Raw genomic sequence first — 19,848 nt, 5'->3', positions numbered from 1 at the left:
CAAAAATTCTCAATTTTATAAATATATGCAAATAAAGCATAATAATAATTTTTGCAGTTTTGTAAACTTTTCTTTTCTGCTTAGCAAACTCCAGAATATTTCCCCAATTGAATAGCTAGTATATACTTAGGGACTCAATAATAAAAATGTTAAAAGAAATATAATTAAGAAGGCAGATCTGCTTAAACATGATTGCATACTGTATTCCAAAGCTAAATATAAATGGCTTTGGATTGTCTGTTTCCTATTCCTTTCCCATTTGCCCAAAGAATTGTTCTTCATATTTGCAATTCCATGTGACTTATCACTTGCGTAGAGTTTTAAAAACATTATACAAATTGGCTTGCTAATGTGGTTAGTGTAAAATTACTATAGTTTGAAAGTGGGTAATTCTTAAACCAATAAAATTTGAAATTGTCATCAGCCTGAATATATGTTAAGTTTTACATGTTTTTGTTTGTCTTTATTTTAAATGACAGCAATTGAAGTTTATGCATACTCCACATCAGTTCCTTCTTCTCAGCAGTCCACCAGCCAAAGAATCCAATTTTAGAGCTGCTAAAAAACTCTTTGGAAGCACCTTTGCATTTCAGTGAGTAAGGCTTAATGTTAATGGGGGTGTGCTCCCATTAACATTTTCCAGAAATGTATGGGGAAGATATCACTGTCTTTCAGTAAATGATCATTCAGTAGATGGTCATTCAATAGATGGTCATGTAGTCAACTACATAATACTTGATTTGGCAATCCAGAACCTTCAGAAGGCACCATGACTTATTATGTTTTGACCACTTTGAAGATAATTAATTTTCTGGTTTTGCTTTTTCCTTTCCGTCTGTTTTTTTAGTGGCTCACACATTGAAAACTGGCACTCCATCCTGAGGAATGGTCTGGTTGTTGCTTCTAATACACGATTGCAGGTAGATTTTCTGAATGCTTTCACAAGACTTCATTCTTCTTCAGAATTGAGATTCAGTAAGCAACCCTGTTGTTAGGTTTAACTTGCAAAAGAGGAAGCATGTGAGTAAGACATTATATGGAATTTCTAGTAGGCATACTAGAACTGAAGCAGAACTGATCTATACACAATGATGTAAACACAAAATGGATCACACAATGAAAAGAAAAAGAAAGGATGGGTGCAGTGGCTCACACCTGTAACCCCAGCACTTTGGGAAGCTGAGGCGGGCAGATCGCTTGAGGCCAGGAGTTTGAGACCAGCCTGGCCAACATGGCAAAACCCTGTCTCTATTAAAAATACAAAAATATATATATATATAAAAAAAAAAAAAAAAAATATATATATATATATTTATCCAGGCGTGGTAGCACACGCCTACAATCGAAGCTAATTGGGAGGCTGAGGCAAGAGAATAATTTGAACCCGGGAGGTGAAGGTGAAGGTGGCAGTGAGCTGAGATCACACCACTGTACCTCAGCCTGGGTGACAGCAAGACTGTCTCAACAACAAAAAAAGAAAAAAAAAGAAAAGAAAAGAGAGTTTAATTCCCTCTGAGAAAACAGTAAAACAAATCACACTTTTTACTTAAGTAGAAAAACATTATCATGCACAAAGTAAAATCATACAGGCATTCTGTTAATTCAGTGTACATTTCTAGAGCACTGGGCCTCAATATGAATGCTTTTAGAGAATAAGATATAGAAATAAGTGGAGATTGCGTGCTAGAGAGCCATCTGATACCTGCTTTTCCGCCTCCAGGACAGTACTTGGTGTTAGCAGGATATCATGGCAGTCATCTTCATCTTTATTTATGCCTTTCATCCTGCACATTTCACTTCACTTTCCTGCAGCTGAATTTTTTTTCATCTGACAGCATAAGGACATAAGGAAATGAGATGCTTAACCCAGTCACTTGAGCTAGATCTCATATTACGATGACATTTTAGATGACTCAATTAAATGTTAAATGTGTTTACTATTCAATTCATACTAATAGTGTGTGAGGGCCCAGAACACAGAGATAATAAGAAAGAAATTTAGTTGATCTGAGTATAGTTTCAGTTAATGAAACTTATGTAACCTGAAAAATGTAACAAAGGATAAGAACAGGATGACAGATAGTATTATTAATGAAAATCTGAGCAGGATGCTTTGTTTATACACTAACATATAAATCCTAATCAGAATGTGTTACTGTGTCTTTCAGACCAAGTTTAGTTTCTGAAATTTTAGATCCATTAAAATAAAGGCCTACTAGTGTACTTTATAATAAAGGATTGTCTTTATTAATGGTAGGATGGAAAACATTTATCAAGAATCTTTTTCCTCTAGATACCATTTTTCTTACATAAACTCTGAGTTTTAAGCACAAGGATATTAGTACTGTTTTCAAATTAGACCTTGGAATAGAAGCTCTGTCATTTTTTTTGTAAGACTGAATGTTCTGACGTGAAACTGATTGCTTTGTCAAATACTAACATTTAGACCATGAACAGACCTCTCTCTCTCTCTCCCACTCTTCCCATCTTAGCTCCATGGTGCAATGTATGGAAGTGGAATCTATCTTAGTCCAATGTCAAGCATATCATTTGGTTACTCAGGTAATTCCTGTATTTCATTTCTAAAGTCAAATGTATTAGGTTTTAATTTTCTTATTGTTTATACTCTATTCACGGCTTTCTATTGTGCCTTATTAGATATATTTTTATTAAATTTATTTGCTAAATGTCAAAAGCAAAAACAAAGCCCATTTTCAAGATGAATTTATAATACTCTCCCTAGTGTACAAGATGGAATATATGTTTCATCAATTTAAAAAAAATTTAATATTCCTTAAATTTATTCCTTCCACAAATGAATATTGAGACTATAGTATATGCAAAGCACTATGTAGGGCACTGAGAAGTACACATACATAATATCTTTAAGTGTAATTCTATATCATGCTAATTTCTTATCTTTGTAATATTATTCATAAAGAAGCTTTGAACATTATGGAAACATTAGAGTAGAAAAACACCCTCAAAATCATCTTTCTTGTTAACAACTTTTTGTAAATTTGGTGAGATTGTGGGAAAAAATACTTTGGAAAAAATTGAAAACTTGTGCTGTGCAGGAGCCTGGTGAGTTCAAAATGTAGAAAGAATGATCACCAAATTGTTAGCATTACTTATCCTTGGTGGAATTGGTGATGTTTTCTTCTTTGCACTTAAAAAATTTTTGGAATATTTTACAATGATCAGCATGATTTATATAACAACTAACCTATTCTGGTTTAAATATAAAATAATTATGCTCATTGTATAAATTCAAGCTACACAGAATTTTTGAAGTAGCAGATGAAAATTTTCTCTCCTTTACTACAGCTTCAGTGTTCTGTGTATGTTCCTTCACACTTTTAAGTGGTTTTATATACATATAACTGCATATGTAATTAGTTTTGCTTGTGTGCTCATGCGTGTGTGTGTGTGTGTGTGTGTGTGTGATTATGTGATCACATTACACATTTTAGGAGATGTCATTCACATGGTGCCTGAATGGTGAGTCTGAATATCCTCATGTTATAGGAAAGGATATTTAGGGAGGTCTGATAACCAGGTGAACATTAAAGAGAACTACCTAATTTATTTACCAAAGTTCATGTTCTTCCAACCATAACAAGTTGTTTCTCAATGATAGGAAACTTGGAACGCTTAAAACCAGATTTATAATTAGAAATACTAAAAGAAAACAGCAACATTGATAAATGGTAAAATGCTGATGGAAAGAAAACTTTAAAAAATGAGAAGGTTGCATGTTAACAAAAAAAGAAAAATTAGAAATATATGAAAAATTAAAACATAATTATTCAAGTAACTATTGCTGTTCAACAAAGCACCTTAACCTTAGGGCAAAATAACAGCTTCATTACACTCATAGATTCCTTGGGTCAGGAATCTAGGATGGGACCTGGCTAAGTGATTCTTTAGCCCCTCAAAGTATCCACTGAATGCTGCTCAGCTGATGGATGGGCTGCGCTGGCAGGCCTGAGACAGCCTGACTCATATTCAAGAGTTGGGGAATTGGACTCCATCTCTTGTTAGCAAAGAAATACTGTTTCAGTGATCTCTGAAAATACAATATGCCAAAATAACACAAAGAAAATAAATACCAGGAAGTGTAAGATACCGTAGAGATAGGAAATGGAGTTACAAAGAAGAAATCTATTAAAATCAGACTCTAAATCTTGCTAAAACAGTACAAAATAAAAAGCTAAGAAACCAGCTGAAATAAATAAATACATTCTCAGCATAAAGAAAAAACACAGCAAATCATCAAGTACTGTAATTTTCTGTTTTTTATACTGGTATATAGACTCCTTCAATGGGTACATGGAAAGAATTGTGGAAGGGTTTACAAACCATGTGAATGGATGTAAAAATTTGTGTTACATGTGCTTTTGTCTGGAGAAGGAGTACATACCTTTCCTCAAATGCTTGAAGGGCTCTTGATCTAAAACAAATGTAAGAATCACTACAGTAAGATGACGTAGCATCTGTCGTTGATTTTGAGGGCTGGAAGTGTAGGGGTAAGAGAACAGGACAGCTTCTCTGCATATATACCCTTTGCTTTTTGTTCAGAATTGGCATTTGAAATCCAAGGCGTTCTCCTCAACCTGTCCCCATCCACCCCTCCACCTTTTTGGAAGGCCTGGAAAAGTTGGATAAATGTACTTTGCAAATTTGTAAACAGGCTTTTCCCCTTCTCATTAAGCCATTTGCTGAAACAACTACAAAAATCAACACCTATCTCAACTTCTGGTGTAACAGTAGATGAACACTTTCTAATAAAGTGTAGGTACAAATCTACCTATTCTAAAACAGATGTGTATTTTAGTTCTGCTTTTCTAAATTATTCACAGTAAGAAATTATGGCATTTACAGAGTAAGCTAAAATTTGTAAATATTACAGACAAAAAAACTTGTATAATTTGTCTTAATTAGAAGAAATGTTAAATTCTGCATAGAATTTAAGAACAAATAACAACAAAAGTTCAGTTGTAATGTAAAAATATTTTTCTGACATTGTTCACATTTCCCACCCTTTATTTTCTCCTTCTCCTAGCCAGATAGTGGGAATGAAAGTTAGGTTCTAAAAGCCTTTTAAAATCAAGTTTTAAGAATTTTTAAATTATATTAATTTTATGCAGAAGAATTTTCGATCCTTGCTTTCAATGCAAAAAAATAACTTTCCCAAGACTTCCCAAACCCACTGATCTTCCACCTCAGGGGCTAAGGGCACAGCCCTTTGTTACTGTCTCTAGCCTAATGTGATCAAACCTTTACCTAGAATGGAACTTTGCATAGTAGGTCGATTGTACTTTCAGCTGCATCAGACAGCTTTGTCCCTAAATTATTATTTTGCTGATGTTTTCAGGGATGAACAAGAAACAGAAGGTGTCAGCCAAGGACGAGCCAGCTTCAAGCAGTAAAAGCAGCAATGCATCACAGGTGTTGTAGTGACTTTAGTGACTGCTTATGATTAGTGAACTGTGTCCTCATCAGCCAGCAGAGCATGGAAAAATAGGCTTTTTAAGTCTGAAAAATTATTTAATGTGGTCATTACTTATAAAGGAATAAAACTCACTCTGAAATGCAGTAACTGAATTGCCTCTATACAATAATTAATCAACAGATATTTATTTATCTGCCACTATAATACCAGAGATACTCCTAGGCAGTAGAGTGTAGTGATGGCCAAAAGTAGACACATATTCCGTCTCTTGGAGCCTACATCCTACTGAGGGGTATAAATAAATTAAATACATATTTAGATAGATAGAATGCTAGATATTATGAAGAAAAATAAATCCGGGAAATGAGACATTTAATGCTGTCAGGTGGAAGAGGGATCTGGGATGAATGTTAAATGGGATGGTCAGGAAAGGATACTCTGAGAAGGTGACATTTGAGTCAAGATCTACAGATGATGAGTGCGTGAGCCATGTGACTCTCTAGGAGAAAGAACATTCTGGGCAGAGAGTAGAATGACCATCAATCCCATGTTGTTTCAGAGAAAACAAGTATATTCTGGGAAAATTAAAAAATCATCTGATAAGTAGTGTGACTTTAAATTTAAAAAAAAAGAGTATAGCTAATCTAATATCTGAAAAAAAAAAATCCCAGATTTTCTACATGAAATGTTTCTGTAACCTCCGTGACCTAGTACATGATGCTATTAAAAAAAAATGGGTTGGTTTTGGAGTAGGTGATCTGAAATAATTGATTTTGATGTTTGAAAAGAGCAAGCAAATTTAATTTTGTTTACCTTGAAATAAAGAGGCCAAGCTTTTAGTAAAAATAAATTTGAGTTCTAATTCCATGTTGTAAGATTATTGAACCCTAATTTAGCATTTTTCAGTTCACTTATCTCAAGAATAATTTAGTAATGATGATGTACAGAAATTAAATAAAAATAACTTAATATTAAGAGAGTGCAAGGAAATTGATGCTAGTCTAGCTAGGCTTTTTTTTTTTTTGACCTGGAGCCATCTTAGTGACTATTGCTTTTTAATGATGAACAGCTTTTTTCACAAAGTGTTTCATTCTGACTCTAAGTTTTAATCGTTTTTGGAATTTAGTCACAGAAAAAAGGACAGCAATCCCAATTCCTGCAAAGCCGTAACTTAAAATGCATAGCCTTATGTGAAGGTAAGTTGAAAGTTTTACAAACCTCATAGTGTTAGTTCCTAGCTCATCTATAATTAAAAATATAAGTATATTTACAGAGTGCTTATGGTGGAATAGAGAAAGCATTATTCCTTATGATCATCTCAAAGGGCACAAATGCAAAAACGGGTACCGTAGAGATCATAAAGGTTCAAACCAAATTGCAGAATTGGCAAGAATTCAGAGAGTGATATATTTTATTTCTGGCAGATATTTCCAGAATGGTAATTATATCTTTCTGATCAAGTAATGCTTATCTCTTTAGTTAATGTGCTACCTTCCTCTTAAAGTTGGTATTTGAATATATGATACTATGAAAAATGTGAAAGATGAACCAAGCACTGAGAAGATAACCTATTAGGTCTTTCTGTTCCTACACTGAAATTATTATATTATTCTGTACTGAGGACAGAAAAATTGATGGGTGATTTGCAAGATGATATACTTTTCTTTGTTCTTGCTTTAAAATATGACTGGCTAAAAATTCATTTTTTCTTCTTGTGTTAGGAGTTTTAGTAGCTGCTGTCAACTGTCTTTTAAGTTTTCAACACATGGTAGTTATATAGGACATAAACTTGCTGTCTACATAGTTCTTAAGTCAGGACCTATCTGCTTTTGGTAATACTTAGATGAGTCCCTTTTTATTGTTATACCAGTTGTTATTCAAATTATAAAGTTGTTACGTGGTCTTTCACTGTTTTTATCTATATTTCTTCATAGACAATAAGGCTAAACAATTTTTATGTGTTCATTAGTGCTTGTATTTTTGCTTTAGATTTCAAAGAGAAGAGATATATTAAGTCGGAATGGACTAGGATTCCTTTAGAATAAAGTGGTTCTTTAATTTTATTTTCCACTTAACAGTGATCACCTCATCTGACCTGCACAAACATGGAGAGATATGGGTTGTCCCCAATACTGACCATGTCTGCACACGATTCTTTTTCGTGTAAGTGGAAATGCTCAAATTTGTATATTACTGTCTTTGCCACAAATGGGTTAGTGGTGACTGAATTATCGTTTGGTCTCTTTAGCTGCCAAAATATAACAGGTAATTGAGTTTAACATCAACTATTGTTTTTGTTTTATTTTTAATAAGCCATTAAAAAAATCTAAATAATTTTTAAATGCTGTTAACATAGAAGAGCTCATGAAAAACACCTGTTAACTTACAACTAAAAAAACATCATCTTAGTCAGGCCTGGTGGCCCACACCTGTAATCCCAACACTTTGGGAAGCCGAGGCAGGTGGATCACCTAAGGTCAGGAGTTTGAGACCTGCCTGGCTAACATGGTGAAACCCTATCTCTACTAAAAATACAAAAATTAGCTGGGCGTGGTGGTGCATGCCTGTAGTCCCAGCTCCTGGGGCTGAGGCAGGAGAATCGCTTGAACCCAAGAGGTGGAGGTTGCAGTGAGCCAAGATAGCACCACTTACTCCAGCCTGGGTGACAGGGAGAATCTGTCTCAAAAAGAAAAAAAAAGAAAAAAGAAAAACACCATCTCTGTCTCTCTAGCTATCTCTCTGTATGTATATATGTATACATGTGTTTATACACCTCCATACACACATATACTTTTGTTAATTTTAAGAATTCAGAACTGGGATGAAGAATACAATAATGAAAAGGTCTGTCCTATAAAAGATTGAGCTACATTCCATATAATACAGGCTGGCAATGCAGTACATGTCGATGTGGGGTTTTTTTTTTGGCACAGCTGTATCATAAGAGTTGTATTAAAATATAAAAGCATTATTTTTCATTCCTAAATAATGAGTGCAGTAGACCAGTCTAATTTTCACTCTACCCTTGGCTTCCAACCCGTTTCCCATGCTGTTCCCACCTTATCCATGATCTTGTCACAGAAAGGATTTCAGGGAAGAGTTGAGCATATCTGTTTTGTACTTTATGTAGTATACTTAAAAGAAACTGAAAAATGGAACTGTTAAGGTTGCTTCAGTATACTGTATATCCTGAGTACCCTGTGCATTCAGCATTGGATCTGTTGGCTTGTTGACAGACTATTCACAGTGAAACTTACAAGCTGCCTGGTTTTCTTTTGGATGATTTGAAAACTGTGATCGTTCTTACGATAGATATTTGCTGACTATAGATTTCTTTCTTAACAGTGAGGCAGCAGTGAGTATAGGAGAAGGAGCCTGCTTTTGATCAGATAGTTTGAATCCTGGCTGAATAGTAATTAGTAAGATGATATTGCCTGGTTGTATAACACATCTAAGCTTCATCAGTAAAATGATAATAATATACCTGTATCAGTCAGAATCCAAACAAGAAACAGATGACCCATGAAAAATATTTTTGGGTCATCCACAATTAGATTATTTACAAGGGTATGATTATAAGGAAACCGCAGGTCCAGTGTAGTAACCTGGATCTATTAGCACCAGAGCTGTTATACATTCCCAGGTACAAAAGGACACAGACAGGAAGCAGTCCTGTTGGGAAGCCCCATTGGCCAAAGCCTGCCAGAAGCTAGAGAACAATGAAGCTTATTGAGAAAGTCCTTACAGGTCAGGCTCCTGGGGCAGAACGAAGGCAGAGAAAGACTCCAAGAGGATCCCGGGGGCTCCTAGAGAAGCTAACTGCACACAGTACCTGTAAAGTTTATTATGAGGATTAATTTAGCACAATGCAGGTCTTGGCCACTGAAAAGCTTATTAAATATTTTTTTCTGTCTTCTTTCTTAACTATCTTGATTGTTATCCACTATTAGATGCTTGGCCTTCCAAAAAGAAGCCTTCAGTCACCAAGTTATTTCACTGAGAAATTTTGAGATTTTGGCCGAAAAGTAACTCCAGAGTGCTTTCCTTAGCCTGTCATCTAATCAGTTCATCTACTCCTTCTGCATCTTGCTAAAATTCAAATTAATTGAGCCAAGTAAACAACCTTAGATATTTAAATAGGCAGTACCATTTTTAGTATTATTTCTTTTGAACTTTTAGATAAATTATACATAAAGCCTATCTGTAGGGATATACATGTTGCAGGGGGTGTTTACTGGAGAAAAGAATTTCTGTATTTCATAAGCAAAAATTGAGGATAAATCATGTGAAGAAAAGAGAAGTACACTCAGATACTTCCTAAATAATACAAGGAAAAATTTCATATTATCATATTAAGATAATTTTCATTGCTTTATGAACACAAATGAGATTTCATCCTTTTTGCACCCTCAGGAGAGAAGAGACTCATTAAGGAAAATTGACAAATTCAAAACACATCAGAAGGGGAATCTGTTTCATTAACGTGCATTCTAATTGCAACCATCAGTTTCTTTCTCTATAAAAGATATGATCACAGAGTTCTATTAGTAGTGAGCCGCCCTAATGTGTGGTAACACCTAGAAGAAGAATAAATCGATGAGAATGAAGATAAGACAAAAACTCAATTTCTGTTCTTTTTATTTTAATTTTTTGATACATTATGTGATCCTGGATGTTAGAAGCTTTGCCTAATGACTAGGATATGAGTTAACATGGTTACCTTTTTTAAAAATCTATTATCAGGTAACAATATTAAAAATTAAAATAACTCCCATGCTAATCTGATTCCCACAGTTGAGATGATAAAACAGTCACATAGTATGCTAATCACATGTTTTCCAGCAAGTAAGCAGCACAGAATGAGAGAAAAATTGGAGGGAAATTTTAGGGAACAGGCTGGTGCATCAGAAAAAAAATGGAAGTAAAAATTTAAAGGAAGATATCAATTAAAAAAAAAAGAAGAAGAGAATTAGAAGTTCAAAAAATTTTTGTTGGAAAATTCCAAAATGAAGAAACTTAATTAAATATGAGTGCTCCAGGCAAAATGTAATAGTTCAGATGTTATGAACAGATCCAAGCCAATTCCTAGTTTCTAGAAACTGTGAGTAAAGCTTGATTACATGACTAACCTTGAAACGCATGTGTACTAGGACATTAAGACCCATATGTAGAAATTAGGAAGCTATTTTCAAAAAGGCTGGAGATGTGAATGTAGGAATGAATAAAATGCTCACGTTATAACTGTTTGATGAGTATTTGCCCTCAAAAAGGGCTAATACCTCAAAATCAATATACAAATAGGAACCCATTATTTAAATTCCCTGGCCAACATCTCACCTTCTCCAGTCTGTGCAGTAATTTTATACATCAAAGAGACTCGAAACCTGAGCTGTAGTTTTCCATTTCTTTTTCCTTGCTCACTACAGTAGTCATCAACTCCCAAGTTTATCTTTTCACAATTTTGTCCCAATGCCTTTATTCCCATGGATATATTATTCTCTCCCCTAGAATATATCAAAAGGTCATTAGTTCTCCCTGCTTCTACTTTCTTCATCACTCTTAGCCTCCTTTGTGCAATGCAAGACTTATTAAACATTACCGTTATTACACTAGTGATATACCTCTTTAATATTCAGAAATTGAAGATAAGCCAAAAAAAGGAGAAAATTTTCCATATTATCCCCATTTAGAGTTAACTAGGATTAATCTTTTGGTGTACAGCCTACATTCCTATTCATATAAAATTCTAAGATCATACTATTTATACCATATTCATTTCCCTAAAGCAGTGTTTTGATTATTCACTGCCCAGACAGGCTGATAGTTAAATAGAAGCATGGCATTCTCCAACATATAGAGTCGCTTCTACCTTACTTCAGTTACATGCACAAACCACTGATTAAGTGAAATGCTTGTCCAAGCTGTTTCTTTAAAACAACGTGGAGTTGTATTTCCCACTATTGTGCCTTTGTTCAGTCAATCCAAATGATTTGGCCTTCTTATCACCTAGACCATTAGCCTATTTTTCAAGGCTCATTCAAACATGGTCTTTTCCTTGGCACCTTCCCTGACCTCCCAGTCTGAAATGATTCTGTCTTTTCTCTGAATTCTGCTCACCCTATGTTTGGACAGCTCAGGCTGCCTTGTCATTTTTTTTTAATTTGTAGAGATGAGGTCTTAGCTATGTTACTCAGGTGGGTCTCAAACTCCTGGGCTCAAGTGACCCTCCCACCAAGTTGTCAATAATTTCAAAAGTTTTTATTTATGAAATGTTCTTACATACCTAAGACATTTCTAGGCAGCTAAGTTTCATCTAATATCCTAGTTTCTATTATTTTTAAAGCAAATTGGTTAATTTTTCGTTAAAATTTTAGTAATCTTTTTACACTCCTGGGAATATGAATAATTCTTGTCTCCTTTTAGACGTTTTCATTTTTCATTCTACCAAAACCCAGTCCAATGTATCATCTCCCTAGTGGTTATCATTCATGTTCTATTTCTCTTAAATTCTGTTGCTTTCCAGACATAAAAGAACTTTACTCTTTAATCATAAATAGCTGTGACATGTTCTGTATACCCTATTGTAATAAATACTCTAATACCACTAGCAACTTATGTATGTAAGCTTTGCCAGTTGCCCAAATTAAATGGATGTTTGATTTTTCTTGATTATTATATATGCATCAAATTTAAAACACCTGAATGCCTTTGGTCAACTTTGTCCTTCAACCCACAACTGTTGTGCTTCCTTGTGCGTTTCCTAGACAGTAGAAAAATATGCATTTTATTTAATACTTTTAAGCATACTGTCTCTCTCTTTCTCTCTCTCTCTCTCTAGTTCTCACTCTTGCCTTCACTCCCACTTTTGCTCTCTGCTCTCTCTTCCTCTGTGCTCTTTCAGTCTTAAATTATTACAGTTTATTCAAAGAATTTGAGTCTCATATCTTCTCCACTAACTTCTAATGCTTTTTAAGTGTCAGGGTACGTATAATATTTGGGTAGACAAACCCTTCCATCTGACTGAAAAGAGTGATGGGGGAGTGATGGGGCATGACTGGAGAGGAAATCTGTATTTGAATGATGAAGGAACTCGTATTGCCAATAACTTGGATTTTGTTTTGTAAGTGAGATGGAGGCCATTTTTCTATCGCTTTTGCAGGGTGGAGAATAGATCTTGTAGAACAGATGATGGGGATAAGTGTAGAGACAGAGAGATCAGTTATAATGTTATAACAACATTCTAGGTCAGTTTTTCTTACCACAAAAAGAAATGTGTTTGACATTGTGACTTAGAAAAAAATAATTCTTTCTATCTGTGGTGAAGTCAATGTTCTCTATTCTGTTCTATTCTGTTGGATTCGATTCGATTCGATTGTATCTTAATCACTTAAAATGCTGGTCTGGACAACCTAAATTAATTTAAAAACCCACTAGTTATACACAGTCTGCAACTTGAAAACCACTCATTTAGATGAATGACAGTGGAGGCCTAAACAAAGGTAGAGAGAAGATTTAAGAAAATGGAAACAAGATAGCTTGGTGATTAGTTGGGTTTAGGCACGAAGAAGAGCCAAGAATGACTAAAGGTTTTGTGTTGCTGGATGACGGTACATCAAATTGAGATATGGATAGCATAAAAAGTAGCAGTCCTAGGGTCAAAAAATAAGGGCTTTGAATATACTGAATTTGTGTTATCTGTAGGAAGGTTATATAGAGAGAAAAATTTAATGATCGGAGACAGAGCTTTAGGAATGAGCATGTGGGTGATAGTTAAAACTTGAACGGGGCTGAAATCATTGATTTTGCATATCATGAGAGAGAGAAAACTGAGGTGTGATTTATGTATAAAACCATCATTGAAATGAGAGGCCAAGGAAGAGGATGCAATAAAAGTGATGGAGAATTAATCTCAGTAACAGAGCACTTACTGTCCTGAGAAAATATTTGTAATTGGGCTGCGTACCACATATCCCATTCTTTTTCTTAGGGTAATGTTTCACCATGAGGTGTCATTTCCATGTATATGTAAGTTGAAACTTGCTAAGTATATCTAAAACAGCGATAAGAATTAGCCAAATAGGCAACCTTGGGTCATTTAGTTAAGAATTTAGACTTGGTACAAATGCAGTTATCACTTGATGGTTAAGCAGTGGATTACATGAGGAGCCAAGTTCTCTCTGCTGTATGTCATCTTTTCATTTTCCTATATTTTGCTATTTCAGGAAAAGATAGTGGCTAGTATTAATCTTTGAGATGCTGTGCTTGGTTCCCAGATAACCAGGGGAAACAGATATCCCTGGTTATCTGTTTTCAAGTAATTACCACTTTTCTAAAGCTTCTGTCTTGAAGCCATTTTTATGAAGTAAAATTAATTTGTCACTTGTTCCCCTCTGAATATGATCATGAAAGCTTGAAAATTCATTCTTAGGAAATTCTTATTGCCCAAGTAACTTTATTTGAGAAAAATGAATTACCATCTAAAATGTAATTATTTCTTTTTAAAGAACTTAGTAATTGCTGTTCTTTAGTATTATATTTTCCCTTCTACTGCTAAAGTAAACTTAGCAGGCTTGCATTCTTTTGTGAACTGCCAGCATAAATAAGAATATGTTACAGTCAGACTAAATAGTGCAACCAATGATAAGAAAAAAGGGCAGCACTGATTATGGCTGAATAATTATTAGAAGGCAGGCATGGCAAAGAAGCAGTGGTAGAAAGTGAAGTGTCTTCAGTCAGAAAATAAAGAAATGATCGAAGTAGGAGTAGAGTTAAGAAATCCAGAATCTTAGCAACATAAAGTTGAAGCTGTTATATTTTTTTATAGTAGACTTCGTAGCATCTGCTATGCGAAATGCCTGCAAGGCCAAAGACACTGAGAAGCTTCTTGCAACTCAGACAGTCTTTTATGCGGGGATAAAAAAAAAAAAATGGAAGAAAGGGGAAAATTTAGGCATGACATAGAATGGGCTGTTCTGTGTTTTTCAATGAGAACACATTGTTAAATACACCTGAAAAACAGCCGTATAATTTGCTTTTGATTCTCTTGGGCTATATTTTAGGTATCAAATAGCATTTCTAAGCTGTTTTAAATGCTGCCATCTTTTAAAATGTTTTTATCTTTTTATGTTTTGTATTTCAGCTATGAAGACGGCCAAGTGGGAGATGCAAATATTAATACACAAGAAGGAGGCATTCACAAAGAGATCCTCCGAGTAATTGGTAATCAAACTGCTACTGGTTAAAGGACCACCATTTAATTAACATGATTCGAAAGCCTTCCTCGGGTTCAAAGCCGGATTTTGAACTGAAGAAGATTATAAAATTATTTATTGTTATTATAAACAAAATTAACCCTTTGAATACTGATTTTTTTTCTTAGTATTTCTAAGTATCTCATTAAATACCTAAAATGGTATAAGATTTATCAATTGTAGGGTTATGGAATCTAGTAATAAAATTTCAACAGCACTTAAACTGAAGTTTGGGTTGCTCACACAATAAACAGATTGAAAAAACTGTTTTGTGCTGATATTTTTATACTAAACTCTTTAACTGGATATTTGGTATTATATACCGACATTTTAGGTTACCAAAATAGAATTGAGAACATTTTATAATGGCATCTAAATCTATCAGATACTTTGCAATAAATATACTGTTTGCACATTCTGATGTGCTATATCATTAGTAGTATGGGCATTCTAATGTTTTGGAAGGGGTGTTCCCTATTCTATGTTTCTTCATAAAAAAAGAAGTAGGTCTTAGAAGCAGTGCTTTGCCAAAAAGTATGTAATATACACATCTATATATTCATGCATCAAAATGTGTGGTTGTGAATATATTTGTGTATATTCACATGTATGTTTTGACAAGAAAGATGGCTTAGCTTCACAATTCTATCCTCGTTTAATGGAAAGAAGATAATATTTAGTAAGCAATAAATTTGGACATAAATCAAGATATGAGCCAGATTTACCACCATTCATTCACTGAAAATATTTGCAGACAATTTTTCTGTTTGTCTGAAGAAATTCAGCCCTTTTAAAATGTTATCTAAAAGTCATAATTTGGGGAACATACATGGCCTGGTAGACCGAATCTATATTCAAATGATTATGTATTTAAAAGAAAGACCTCAGAATTTAAAGAAACCATATATATTTTTTATTTACTACAAAAAAAATTATACAATTTTATTTATGCCACACCAGCATTTTTATATTTGTTCATCCAATATCTCTGCTTATTTTTTTCATATTGAGAAAGAACACAAACTTTGACGCTTCTTTTATATTAAAAGACCACAAATAAGTTTATAGAGAAAAGTAACACCAGCTCTCAGCATTTCCTTTTCAAGAGTCATAATTTCATCGAAATCATTTCTTATTCTTTGAGTCCTAGAGTTCTTATTCATCAAGTTTTAATTGACAGTGTTTATTTTCCCACCTGTTGTCTTTGGAATAAGGCCATTCATGAAAGCAGTTTAATTAGTGAGTCTGCCACTCTATTCAAACCCTGAATCAAGGCTCTATCTGATTTTAATTTATGTAAAAAAAAAAATAAAAATGTATAGTCATTTGCAAGTATAATGTGATAACTGCTGTGTTTATTTCCTTTGTCTGGCATAAAAGGTGAGAAAAAGGTCATGTTGTTAAGGGTTGCAGTTTAGGAAGTGTTTTCTAATGATTTGTTTTGTTATATTGCAAATAATTGATATGCCACTTATTTCTGCAAGAAAAATAGGCTTGAAGTGGTTGGGATATTAATCATTTTGATAGTATCTACTTAAAGCATTGATCTGTTTTGACTTGTGGCTCTGAACTCTGGGCTAGGCTGAGGGATAATAGTAGTGGGGTAGGGCAAAGATATAATATCGATCCAGTGTTTTGTGACCACTTATTTGAAGATTAGTGTGGGACATGAGGACCTTGCTATTTTTTTGCCAAGATGCTGCAAGTCTCCCAAATCACTTCAACTGTGTTTTTAAAACATTTTTAAGCAACAGAATTATTTTTTTGAAATTAGTCTATACATTAGACAGTCTATACATGACAAACATGAAGATCTAATACCAAGATTTGGGAGACGGGATCTTGGAACTCCACCTGTTTGACCACTACGACCACTGAGGCACCTCCAATAAGCTCTGTAGAGTGCCTCCAGCATAATTCGAAATCCACTGACCTAATCCATTATGGCTTTACTTAACATTGGAGTGATCCGTAAAGAATATAGGATTGGAGTCTGAACTGGAATGGTAACTCGTAAGACTCAAGAAAGACTGTTTAAGGAAAATTGGCATAATAAAAACTGTTCCTGTTGACTTAAGAATAACAGTAGGTTCACCTATCTGAGGAAATTAAGTAGTTGATAGTTTAATGCTAGGCATCTTTTATGATAATAAAGTAAGATGTCTTCTTATGACAGTTAATTGAGTTGTATCATGATACAGAATGACAGATTTTGTTTCAAAAAATTGCGTCAGAACCTTTGTAAGCAAATATTCTAAGGAGAATCAATCTTATTTTTTAATTGAACTTTTTGAAATTAGGGATACTATAATAACTGATAAAGATGATTTTCTGTATTTCTAAAGAATCTAATTTCAATTACTACCATTAACATATAAATGTGCTTCCAAAATCCAAGCAGGTCCATACAATTTAGAGATTTGAACACTGTTATCATGCTTTAATTCAGTCATTCATTAAAATATTATCTATTCACTTATTTGATGATTCCAAACATTTGATATTGTATTGTGTTTTTATAATTATTTGAAATCTGTTCACCGATGCTTTGTAATGGTTTTATTAATTGTGTAGCCATTGCTACTTAGATAGTAACCCACTGAGCAAAGGCAGTCATTTATTTTCATCCTTGAAGTAGGGGAAGAAAATTATTAATTTATTAGTTCTACTTTTTCCTGCATTGCTGATTTTGTAAACATTTTACTATGAATAATCTGTTCTCTTTCACTGTATTAAAAGGAGAAGAAAATGAACATTTGAGAATGGAAAAAAGTAATAATATACAAATAATCTAGTGCTATAAAATACATTATAGTAAGACACTTTTGGTGTCTTCAAGTGCACTATGTTGGAATAAATTTTATACTTGTTGCTTAGTAAATCTCAGTCATACGTTTGGTTTGAAGCTGTTTTTTTTTTTTAATTTGAAGTTTAATTTTAAAATTGCCACATTGTAAAAGTTACCGTTAAATACTATGTAGTATAAAAAACCAACCCAAGCTATTGTTAATGCTCTGAATGTTTTTCTTTGAAAATTTAAGTTTAGAGAAGAAATTCCTTCATTTTTCTCCCCTTTGCTAAAAGAAAATCTATAATATGTAAGTCTATGAATCTTTAAATAACTGAAGGAATTTTAGCAGTACTTTGTATAATAAAAATATTTTTTAAACTATAACTTGCCTTAGAGCATGGGGTTTCAGAAAGTTTTAACAAAAAACTCATCTTCATTAAAGAGTCTGGACAACTTCATCAGATGGTAATTTAATATGTCATGAAGGGGCCACTCAACATTGGGTCATCTACCATCTAAATAAACACGGATTTCATGGTGGCATTTGAAGCACACTTTGCAAACATTATAATGTTCTATGGTCTTGCTGAATTCTTTATTGTAACACTACCTCAAGACAGATGATAGACTGTTGGTAAGGTAAATTGGGTTTTCAATGTCAGGAACAAATAAAATTTTGCAAATAGAAGTCATCAAATAATTCAACAGGAAGACCATACTGGACACAGATGTTGTCAGTTACTTCTGGACAATGTGGTAGCATGGATATTTCAGTCACTGGTAACAATGTCAGGGTTAACACCCAATGAATTATTTGAAACAATTTGGGTTGCAAAATTTGAAATTAATTAGTCTAGTTTGAGATTGATTTTCTACATGGGCCAATTTTATGTCCATTACCTAAAGCCACAATCTCCCACTCTAAAGAGTTAAAGGATGAAAACACCCAACTGCTACACTGGAATGGCAGACTGAATATTCAAGCATTTTGGCATTTAATGCCTGCTAAATTTTTGTCCGATTATGTATAGATTTGATGTATATTATTACCCAGTAAATTCTTCTTGGGAATTTTGTATACATTATGGAATATTAGGATAAGTTTTTGTAGGTCAGAAGAGTTTCAAGTAGTTTTTAGACAAAACATATCCATGAGTGTGAAAAAAGCTGTGTTGACGAATAGATTACATTTCACATTTACCAGCAAGTCAGTAAAAAATAGTGCTTATTTACATAGTCAATATAATTTAATGTTCTAAAAATAATATCTTCGATCTGCCCAATATTTAATGTATCATTTGAGATTTTTAAAAATGCAGCCGCTCCTTTATGTAAACATTAAGATATGCCTATGTTTCTTTATACAGCCTCTTTACAATAAATTTCTTGATTTTTCTGCACAGGATAGTATTGCAACCTGCTATTTAGCCTTTGGTGCCTTAGAATTATTATAAATATTTAACAATATGTACATAATGTAAATACTGCCAAGAGATCAGTAAGGCCAAATATTTTCTCTATTCACTTTTTATTGCTCTTGCTTTCTATTGCTACTAAAGCCTCTTTTATCCAGCTTTGTAATAGTTCCAACATTGTAGCAAATGTAAATGTTTACTTTCAATAAATCTGAACTTGTTCAACAAGTACGGTATATGTGGGCAGTATTTTGAAAACTCAGTTAGGCTTTAGATTCTCCTCTTGATGAACCTTGCTTCTAGGGACTATGTATTTGAAGGTCTCAAGAAACTCTAAAAATGATGTTGCCCTTTTTATTTTTAAAATGAGGGGAAAAAAGAAAGTCTTTTCAGTATTCCCCAGGTATTTTCAATAGATTTAAATTGATTGCATGAGTGCCGTTTTAATTTCAAATTCTCTCAAGAAGTATAGCAGTGAAACAAAAGATTCTTGTATGCTTGTACGTGTGTCAGTTTGTAACATCTGGCCATAATATCTAAAGGAGCATTTCAAATGAAATGTCCTGAATTTTCTAAGCATTTTTGACCTGATAAGTAATCAGAAAACGATTTTTAAAGCACCACTTTTTATAAGATACATCTTATTAACTGAATAAGATCTCAGTCCATAAATAAATATGGTCCTGTAAACCCATTAATAGTAAAAAAATTATGAGGACCTTACTGTATATTCTTACAATAAGTAAAATAATTTTTTATTCATGATATATTCATAACTGAGAAGCTTTAGATAGCAAACTTCTTTTGTTAGACTTGATTTCAGTTACTCTAGAAATACTTGTTGGGAGTCTAGTATGCATTTTTGACAGTAAGTATAAGGAGTAGAGAATATTAGATTTTGTCTTGCCCTTAAGGAAACTTCAATATTTTTGTGAA

At 33.6% G+C, this 19,848-nt stretch overlaps 1 protein-coding gene across 7 annotated transcripts in view; it reads left to right on the top strand.

Annotated features, from left to right (window-relative positions):
• PARP8 (poly(ADP-ribose) polymerase family member 8) overlaps window positions 1–19,140 on the top strand; it is a 182,044-nt gene extending 162,904 nt beyond the window's left edge. For all 7 annotated transcript variants that reach the window (XM_063700756.1, XM_063700754.1, XM_031003421.3 and 4 more), the window contains 7 exons: window positions 480–592; window positions 848–920; window positions 2,493–2,562; window positions 5,378–5,451; window positions 6,582–6,651; window positions 7,534–7,618; window positions 14,595–19,140. In XM_063700756.1, coding sequence (XP_063556826.1) covers window positions 480–592; window positions 848–920; window positions 2,493–2,562; window positions 5,378–5,451; window positions 6,582–6,651; window positions 7,534–7,618; window positions 14,595–14,697 — 588 coding nt within the window. In that variant the 3' untranslated portion in view covers window positions 14,698–19,140. The remainder of the gene's footprint in view (window positions 1–479; window positions 593–847; window positions 921–2,492; window positions 2,563–5,377; window positions 5,452–6,581; window positions 6,652–7,533; window positions 7,619–14,594) is intronic.
• Window positions 19,141–19,848: the final 708 nt, after the last annotated feature.

The sequence above is a fragment of the Gorilla gorilla genome, chromosome 19 (assembly GCF_029281585.2).
Source record: "Gorilla gorilla gorilla isolate KB3781 chromosome 19, NHGRI_mGorGor1-v2.1_pri, whole genome shotgun sequence".
In the NCBI taxonomy this organism is placed as follows: domain Eukaryota; kingdom Metazoa; phylum Chordata; class Mammalia; order Primates; family Hominidae; genus Gorilla; species Gorilla gorilla.
This window is presented reverse-complemented; position numbering and strand designations above follow the sequence as displayed.